This window comes from Pediculus humanus, genomic scaffold, assembly GCF_000006295.1.
Source record: "Pediculus humanus corporis 1103172107538 genomic scaffold, whole genome shotgun sequence".
In the NCBI taxonomy this organism is placed as follows: Eukaryota; Metazoa; Arthropoda; class Insecta; order Psocodea; family Pediculidae; genus Pediculus; species Pediculus humanus.
The window spans coordinates 71,273-81,395 of NW_002987154.1; the positions used below are offsets into that span (position 1 = coordinate 71,273).

The 10,123-nt window shown below is 28.6% G+C and overlaps 2 protein-coding genes across 2 annotated transcripts; both read right to left on the bottom strand.

The window, feature by feature from the left end:
* Positions 1 to 1,761: 1,761 nt before the first annotated feature.
* Phum_PHUM188140 (protein disulfide-isomerase TXNDC10 precursor, putative) lies at positions 1,762 to 3,460 on the bottom strand (the record flags this gene model as incomplete). Its single annotated transcript, XM_002425211.1, has 8 exons — positions 1,762 to 1,790; positions 1,857 to 2,049; positions 2,130 to 2,376; positions 2,455 to 2,632; positions 2,721 to 2,877; positions 2,943 to 3,126; positions 3,202 to 3,365; positions 3,458 to 3,460. The coding sequence occupies 8 exons, from the start codon at positions 3,458 to 3,460 to the stop codon at positions 1,762 to 1,764; spliced, it is 1,155 nt and encodes a 384-aa protein (XP_002425256.1).
* Positions 3,461 to 8,076: 4,616 nt separating this feature from the next.
* On the bottom strand, positions 8,077 to 10,074 carry Phum_PHUM188150 (uncharacterized protein; the record flags this gene model as incomplete). Its single annotated transcript, XM_002425212.1, has 3 exons — positions 8,077 to 8,351; positions 8,490 to 8,664; positions 8,746 to 10,074. The coding sequence occupies 3 exons, from the start codon at positions 10,072 to 10,074 to the stop codon at positions 8,077 to 8,079; spliced, it is 1,779 nt and encodes a 592-aa protein (XP_002425257.1).
* Positions 10,075 to 10,123: the final 49 nt, after the last annotated feature.

The following is a 10,123-nucleotide window of genomic DNA, read 5'->3' on the forward strand; positions in this document are numbered from 1 at the left end:
GTGTTCGGCTCGTACTTGGTGTGCATCGGCAGAGAGGCGACGACGGAGTGTTGGTTCTGCGGTGCGCCCGAGGACGACGTCGAACGCACGATCGCGGTATTTCCCACGTGGGACGAACACAGGCAGCGGCTGGTCGGAGACATCGGACCCGACTTGTCGATCCGCGGCCTCGTAAATGCGTTGCTTCGCGGACCCCGGGAATGGTCCGCCGTTTCGCGATTTTCGGAAGCGGTTTTACGGGCGAAAGAGGACCGCGAACGCGAATACGAAAAGTCCGGATTTCGACGTCGCATGCTCCGGACAATTAGGATTAAGATTAGGTCTAAGGATAGGTTAGGGTTTAAAAGGAAAATAAATCCCGCTGATGAGGAAGGCGAAGTGGAAGAGATGGCTGAAGGAGAGGTTCTGGACCTTGGTCATTGGCCGAGGGAGAAGAAACGTCGTTGTCGGAACGAGGAGGAGGAGAACGAAGACGAGGATGCAGATGATGACGACGGTGTCTTCGATTGCCGAGGTGCGGCGACGAACGAAAGATTCGAAGAACCGAAGGAGAGAATGTGGTCAACAAACGTGTTCACCTTCTTCTTTAATTTACCCTTAAGCTCAGGTGGTGAAGTTTTAGTCTGAATCCTCCCTCCCGGCCGCATTCTCTGGAAGCAGTCGAGCTTTCCGTCCCTTTCCCCCCAAGCGAAGGACACTCCCGAAAGGGACTGCCGAACGTCCTGAGAGATGCGTTCTCCTCTTCGAGGCGAAGGCGAACGAAGATTAGGGCGGATCTTCCCACAAGAGAATAGTGTGGAACGGTAACGTTCTGGCTTACCGGAGAGGGGAGACTGAAATGTAGGTTCTACTCCCACGAGTGTCTCCCCCCTCTTCACATAAGCCACGCTATTGCGACATGCCCAGGAGTTTTAGTGGGTATTGGTTCCCGGTTAGGCTTTATTCAAATCCATACCGAGTCCCACACTCCCTCCGATAAAAGGAGGGGTAAGTGCGTAACTGCATTTCTCCTGGGTCATCAAAAAAAAAAAAAAAAAAAAAAAAAGGTGATAGATAACATAACGTTATTAAATAAAAAATAAATTAAATAAATATATGTATATATGATTTAGCAATTTTATTTTATTTTTTATTAATATTATTACAATGAAAGCTCTGACAACAAAGTCTGTAATAATGATAATAAATTAATAATAACTTTATGTATATATATTTACCACGTTATAAAACAATTTAAAAATAAATTTATTAGCAAAACAAAAAAAAAAAAAATTATAATATTTTTTTAATCACAGAATAAAAAAAGAGATCACTATTATTATTACATATAATTTCCCATTTTATACTTTCGTTTAATATAAATAAATAAATAAATAAAATTTTTTAATAAATATTTTTTACGATTTATTTCTGTAAATTGTATAAATTTTCTAATGATAATGTACTGAGATTCCCCTTTTTACATTCAACAGTAAGTAAAACTATATATATTCTTTCACCTGGAATTTTAACACGTGGGCTAAAAAATTTTCTTTGCTACCACGTGATAGCTGACTCCTTAATAAGATATTGATGAGAAAAAAATTATTTTCCTACACATTTTAAAGTAATCTTGAATTTCCACAATTCTTTGTTACTCTACAGCAACCATTCGCTATCAAAATATTTTTTCTACATGCTTTTACCATCATTAATAAATTTTCCCAACATTATATAAAACCCTTTTACAGTTGAATATCTTTTAAATAATTTTTTTTTACGTTATTCCTTCTTCTCGTGAAAAAATTCCTCTAAAAAAAAAAAAAAATTTAATAAATTTTCCTTTGAAATTAATATTTAAAAAAAAATATGTTTACCTTCTTCTTCATCGTCTGCATCCATGATATCCGAACAACATATCGAATAACAAATCAAACTAAGAAAACCAAGAGGAAGTCCGAATAAAACAGAAGTAAGTACAGGATTTCCTTGCCACATGTCCATAAGAGAAGTTTTCGCTTCGAAATACAACCTGTACAAACGTACGCACAAAGTGTTACCTCCGAAAACCTAAAAAAAAAAATGAAATTAAAATTGTAGAGGGAAAGAATTTCCTTTTTGCAAATTAAAATTTAATATTTTCTACTTACTGGAGCTGATTGATTGTGTACTTGATCCAAAAACATGATCAATGCTTGAGTCGTTAAACGCGAAGGTTCATCCTGTGGAAAATGATGATGTTGAGTCGTTGAATTAACAACAATTAAATGTGGTAAAGGTAAAATGTCCATTGCTATGGAATTAGCAAGATCAGGACTTCCGACCCAACCGAATTGAAAATGTTTATGATATCTCATACGATGCGATCTTATAACGGATTCAACCATATCACGAAACCTACAAGAAAACGCATTGAAATTATTTTTTACTCAAACTCATGGTTTAGAAAAAGAAACTATTCTTTTTAATACAAACTCAAGCATATCAGCTGGAATTTCTTCAAGTTTGTTTTCCTCCAAAACAACCAACACAAGATATTTATTTATTTGAAAAAATTGATCTAAATTTCCTTTTGTTATTTTTGGAAAAGTTAAAAATCTTTCTTCGTTAACCCAAGTGTGAAGAGAAGAATTGAAATTTTCATTTTCATGATCTCCTTAAAAAACAAACAATTTTTTTTTTCTCACATGATTATTTTATTATATAAGCTAAATAAAAAAAAAAAGTTCTGATACAAATACAAACAAACTCACCTTCATAAAAATAAATAGTATTTTCTTTATATACAAGTATAGCAGGTTCTGTTTTTACGCTGAAATGAGGTTTTGTCAAATGTCGAGATACACAATAGAAAAAACCATAGGGTTGAAATCTTTCAGCCACATTGTAATAAGTTTCCTGGATAAATCGATAAAATATCAATCGGAAATAAATAATTAAAAAAAAAAAAAAAAGAAACTTACCCAAACAGGTCCTTCTATTTCTCCTACATAAACAAAAAATAAATTTTTGACAGCTTTTAAATGACTAATGCTTTCAGATTTTGTTATTTTTTGAACTGGAGGTCCTGAAAGTCTTAAAGCAAAATTTACCATTTCTTCTCTTGTTCTATCACCTTTAAATGTAAATTCTAAATCTTGTTTTATGCTGGAAAAAGTTATAATATTACTCTACTTACTTGAATTTAATAAAAAAAAAAAAAGTACTTTCTCAAGGACTTACAAAATCATGGTGGGATAGCCAGTAACTCCAAATTCTAATGCAGTATTGGTAAACCTTGTACAATCTAATCTTCCAACTCTTATATTTGTACTATGCAAAGATTGAGCTACGTGATTCCAAATAGGCTCAAGTCTTTTGCAATGAGCACACCACGGAGCATAAAACTAAAATTTAATATGACATTTAACTGTGTAAAATTTGAAGAAAGAAAAAAAAAAGCAACATTTTCACATAAAAAAATTTTTACAAATCTTACCATAACGAACCATTGTCCATCTTTACGTATTTCTAAAAGACGATCAGTTAGCTCTAAAACTCTAGAACCCACAGAAAATTGTGGAAATTTAACTGAAATACAAAAAAAAAAAAAATTAATTAATTACACCAACCAATATTTGGTTTGTAAAATTAAAAAAAAAAACAACCAAAGCAACACACACTTACAAAAAAATATTAAAAAAATAAAAGAAGATAAAAAATACTGTTTATATTTCATTTTAAGTTTTACATATATATAATATATATATAACACTTTACATAAAATGATTAGTCATATTTAAATAAATTCAATTTAAAATTAAAAAAAATATTATGTAAAAAATAAAAACGGTTAATGATAAGTAAAGTGGTGTTCATATTTGTTTGGTTATATACTGGGATCGACTGGTAATTTAAGACCCGGAGTTATTTAACAATCAGTGTTACCAACATAAAATTTAATTAACCAATGAAAAAATTTCTAATTATTAATTAGATAAAAACCGAACAAATTTTAACGGTTTTTTCATTTAATTCAATTTATAGTATTTACTTTTAATAGGATCAATCGATTGAAAATCGACGAATTTTACATTACGGTATAAAATCTTTACAAACACTTTATAAGAAAAAACAAAATAATGATAAAAATTACAAGAAATATTCTTTGGACGATATTTTCAGAGGTAAAATAAATTTTTACAAATAATTTTTTTCAGATCGTCGACCTTTAAATAATACTTTGCTTGCAAATTTTATTATTATTATTATTACTATGAATTAAATAAAAACATAATTCTTTTAGGAAAACAATTTATTAACTAACGAAAAAAATTATTACCCCGCAACGATTATTTATTAACATTAAATAAATAATTTTAATTCATTTAATTATTTAAATTATATCAATAAAGAATAGCTAATCAATCAAAACAATTTTAATAAAATATCCACAAAATTTTTATGTATATTTATAAATTTAATAATAATTTATTTATTTATTAAAAGTGATAAAAGGATATTATTTAATAATAACATGAAATTAATTAAAAAGTCATAAAATGTTTACTTATTTATTTATTGAAAGTAAATATATATATATATTTAATTAAATTTTTTTGAGCTCATAATAATAATCAATTGTAAACATGAGTGATTTAATGAATGAATAAATGATAATAATAATATTAAAAAAATTTCCCCCCCCCTCCCCCCAATGTATTATTAATAGAAAACAAAAGAGAGAGAGAGAGACAGAGACAGAGAGACAGAGAAAAAAAAAATAATAATTTTTTTTAGTTGTTGTTCTTTGAAAAACATAACATTATTATTATTATTATTATATCAACTTTATTTATAATAATGATAACAATACTATAAGAATCAGAAAATGGCAAATTTAATAATAATCAATCACAAATATCACAATAATTAAATAATTAAATAAATAAATAAACAACTTTAATTTCACCATTTGTTAAAAAAAAAGAAAAAACCAATAATAATAATAATGATAATAATTACAATTTTATATTTACATAAATGAAACTTAAAAAAAAAAAAAAAAAAAAAATTTACAATATTGTATACACCATCATCATCATCATCATCATCATATATAAATTTAATAAAATAATAATCACAATTTAACTGTTATGTCTTGAATGTTAGTATAATCAAATAATGATAATTAGGAAAAACAAACGAACAAACAAACAAACAAACAAAAGAAATAAAAAAAAAAAAAGTTTCCTGTTGTACACGCACACACGCACACATACACACAATCGGAAATAAATAAATTTAGTACGGGGGATGACAAGAGGGGGGGGTGGTGGTGGGGAAAACAAAAATAAATTCAAAAATTATAATTATTATTATTATTATTTTCTTTTAATGAGCAAAAAAAAAAAAAATGAAAACATAAATTTAATAAAAAAAAAAAACAAATTATTACAAATTTATTAATAAATAAGTAAATTATTATTATTATTAATTGTCAAAAAAATATTTGAAAAAAAAAAAAAAAATTTATTGAAATTATTTCGGTAGGACTCCAAAAAATTATTATTATTATTATTATTATTTATTTAAATAATTAAAATTCGTTATTATTTTTCATTTACATAAATTATTGTTTGTACAAACAAAACGAAACAAACGATTTTGTCAATCATTCATTCATTATCACAGTTAAATAATAATAATAATAATAAATGTCTCGGTGCAAACGAACGAACGAAAAAATTATTTAAATAAATTTTGACGAATCAATAAATAAATTAATTAATTAATGACACGATTTCAATAATGTGAGCATTTTAATAAAAATTATTAATTAATTAATTCATTGCAAATATTCATTCATTCAAAAAAATTTATGTTTTCTTTTTAAATTTCCAAAAAAAAATAATAATAATAATAATAATTAATAAATAAATAAATAAAATTTAATTTTATTATATTCAAAAAAAAAAAAAAAAAAAACCAATAATTAATTTTAATTCGTTACAACAACATTAATGATAATAATAATGATAATATTTGGTCAGTCTTCTAAATAAAAAAAAAAAAAAAATTAAAAAGAATAAAATTTATTCTCTCGCATACATACATACATATATATATTTATTTATACATAAACACGTGTACATAAATTTTTCCCCCTTCCCTCCCCTCCCCCCTCAAAACAAAACTAATAATAATAATAATAAATAAATAAAATTCGACGTTACCGTAAATTTTTTATAAATTTATGTTAATAATAAACGATTTTAATTATTAATTCTTTTGTCATCATCATCATCATCATCATCATTATTATTATTATTATTACAACTCATTTTCTTATTTACATTATTAATAGTGCGAAAGAAAAAAAAAAAAAAGAAAACACGATAACAAAAATTTAAAAAAATTAACAAATGGTGAAAATTAAATATTAAATCTAACATCAATTTATTTATTTATTTATTTATTAATTATTATTTATTATTAATTATTATTAATTATTAGAGTTTGGACGAAAAGAACCAAAAAAAAAAAAAGACGAAAAATTAATTAATTAAAGGGGTCCAGCCCGGAGTTAAAAATAATTTATTTATTTATTATTATTATTATTATTATTATTAATATCTAAAAACTACTCAGTTCGTGATAAGGAATTTACATATACATACATACATACATAAATACATAATAATAAATATATGTAAATATTATTTTTCATATTTTTTAAAACAGTCGCATTTTTATTTATTTATTTATTCATTTAATATATTATTATTATTATCATCATTATTATTATCATTATTATTTTAGTCGACGATTAACAAATACAAATACAAAAAGAAGCGAACAAACGAAAAGGTTTAATAATAATAATAATAATAATTTTTAAATTGTTCAAATTTATATATAAGAAATTTTTCAAACAAACGAAATAAAATAATAATAATAATGATCGATAATTACAATGATTAATAATAATAATAATAAAAGTTATCATCGTGTGATTTAAAAAAAAAAAAAAAATTCTCACGTAAGCGCGTCAACAAAAAAAACAAAAAAATGAAAAACAAAAAAAAATGAACTTTGACCCTGAATGTCGCGTACTGTATAAAAAAAAAAAAAAATTTTTTTTCTTATTTTTTTTTCCCGTACAAAAAAATTATTTTCAAAAATTTTTTTTTTTTTTTTTTAAATTCGTTTAAAGTTAATAGTAATAATAATAATAATAATAAAAAAATAAAACTAAATTGTTGTGTTAGAATAAATTCTGTTTCGATGAAAATTTCAAAAAAAAAAAAAAAAAAAAAAAAAAAAAGAAAATTTATTATTATTGTTTCCGGTTTTTTATTTATTACCTCTGTGATAATAATAATAATAATAGTAATTATGCAAGTGAACGTGTGCACGTGTGTTTGTGTGTATTTTTAAAAAAAAATCCTCGAAAAAAAAAAAAAAAACTTAAGTTAAATATTGATGATAACAATGTTAAGAGATTCATTTACGACAGCAAAAACGACAATTATTATTATTATTATTATTATTATTATTATTATTTATTATTATTATTATTATTAAACTATATCCTATTACGAACGAAAGATTTTTAGGTGTTTTGTGTATTAGTTACCATTTCAAAACCTCCCTTTATAAAAAAAACTAATCCCGATGATGCCAATTTTGTTACCATTGAAAATCCTTTGATTTGTACTAAAACGACATTTTTTCTTTCAATCAATCAATCAATCAATCAGTGAATGAATGATGAGAGGTTTTTAAAATCTACGGTTTTGCCTCCACCGTACGGGGGATTCATAAACGTTTCATCACAATCTCTACGGCTACGGAGGGTTTATTTAATTATTATTACGTAAACAACAACAACAACAACAACGACGACGACGACGACGACGACGACAGAGATGCTGATGGTGATGGCGGCGATGATGACGACGACGACGACGACGAAAAATACGACGAGGACTATATAACTAATACTACAACATTTTCATTTTATATTTTAGCGTTACAAAAGGAAGGATTCGTCCAGGTACATAAAAAAAAAAAATAAAAATTTTCTTTTCTTACATAAAAAATGATATAAATCGGTCATGAGAGATGACATTTGGCAGCATCCCTCATATGCATTTGACATATGCCAACATTCGGACAGTCGTAATTTCCCCCCCTCGTATTGCTTACGTTTTTATTAACGTCTCCTTTTTCCACCTCGTCATGATGATGATGATGATGATCGTTTCCTTTCCCTTTCATCTCTTCCTGCGTTTCTCCTTTCGAACTATTTTTCCCCTGTTTTATTTTCCACGTTTTTATTGGAGATTTTTTATAAGAAGAATTACAATTACCGTTTCCGTTTCCGTTTTCTGACGATGCGTACGAAGAGTTTTGATTGAAAAACAAAAGATTGGGAGATTTGCTTCTCGTCGTCATCATCATCATCATCATTTCTTTCTTCTCCCGGACGTCTTCGCTCTCGTTTTTATTTTTTATTTTTATCGTACCGTTATAAGTCGATTTTAACGTGGACGTATCTGATGAAATCGGCAAGGTTATTTTATCTTTGGAAATCGAACCGCAGGATCGAGCTTTGTACAGACGACCTCGCGTCGACGACGACGACGACGACGACGAGGATGACGACAAACTTGGTAAGGGGATGCATAACTTTTTCGAAACCTGTAAAAAAAAAAAAAAATGTGATGACGTCATTTAAAACGTTTTAGGTACGGTTCGGATTTTCTTTCGGAAAAACATTACCTGGAAATATCGTCCTAAAACTTTCATTTTTTTCCCCGTTTTTTCATTTAAAACTTTGTTTTCTTTTTCGTCGGAATAATTCTTTGGTAACTGTTCGGTGAGTACGGAAGTTTTCATTTGTGTGACACCGTTTCCGCCATTATTATTATTATTATTATTATTGTTGTTGTTGTTGTTTCTTCCTTCTCCGGATAATTTTCTTTTGTGTACTGATAATTTTGTCGAGGATATCGTATTAGACCACGATTGTAAAAATCTTGCCCCTAAACTTTTACCCGATTTATTTTTTTCCGTTGAATTCGAACTAAAACTGTTTGAATTAATTCCTCCATACGATTTCTCCGTTTCACTTTCGTCCTCTCCTTTTAACTTTTCCCGAAACGGATCCCCTGAGTAATTATTATTTTCTATTTCTTGAACTTCCATTATTCTGTTGAGCGACTGACTTTCTCTCAGCCTCGTTTCACCCGCACGCCTTCTATTACGCCTGAAATTTTCACCGTTGCACTGTTTTTGATTTGTTCCTCCGCCGGAACCCTCGCTGCTTTCGGTCGATCTCTTACCCCGACCGTTGCTCCTCGATTCCTTATCGTCGTTATGCGTTCCATCTCCGCTGCTTCCCAAATTTGACGTCGCATTACTTCCTCCCCCGCCGTTGTCACCGGGATCTTGACTGTCGTTCGAGTCGTCGTGCGAATCCCGCCTTTGCTTGTTCTTTTCCATCGATAACTTATGAACACGTTTTTTCCTCGATTCCGAATCGTCGTCGCTCGCATCCGAAGAACTACAGCTCGCCGTACGGGATTTGTGAAATTTACTTCTTCTCTGCTCGTAATTAATTGTTGTAACGCTTTTCCTATTGATCCTATTTTCCCCTGACATTCCCTGACATTCGACGGGAACGCCTTCGAATTCCTTCGTCGATAAATCGGCGTTTCCCGTTCTCGTTGGACTAGGCATTGTTTTATATTTGGGTATACTCAAACCCGCATTGTTCATGTTATTAGAAGTTGGATGTATGGGAATTGTAATGGTCGCCGAATCCTTGAGACTCGTAGTTTCGGTGAATTCTTCCAACAATTTTATATCAGCGGCTATTGGAGTTGATTTTATTTGTTGACTAGATATAATAACATTATTTTCACACTCTTTCCCGTCTTTCCTATTTGATTTTAAATCAAAGTTTGCACATCCGTTTATTCTATTAGAATTGAACGTATTATTTAAATTAGAATTATTTGACCCGTTACAATTATCTAATTTACTACAACATTCCGTAATTACTGTTTTTGTATCTGATTGTATTTTCTGAACGGAAGCCCCTTTCATGTTAAACACTTTTCTAGGTATCGGACTCGGAATGTACTTTGTAGGAATA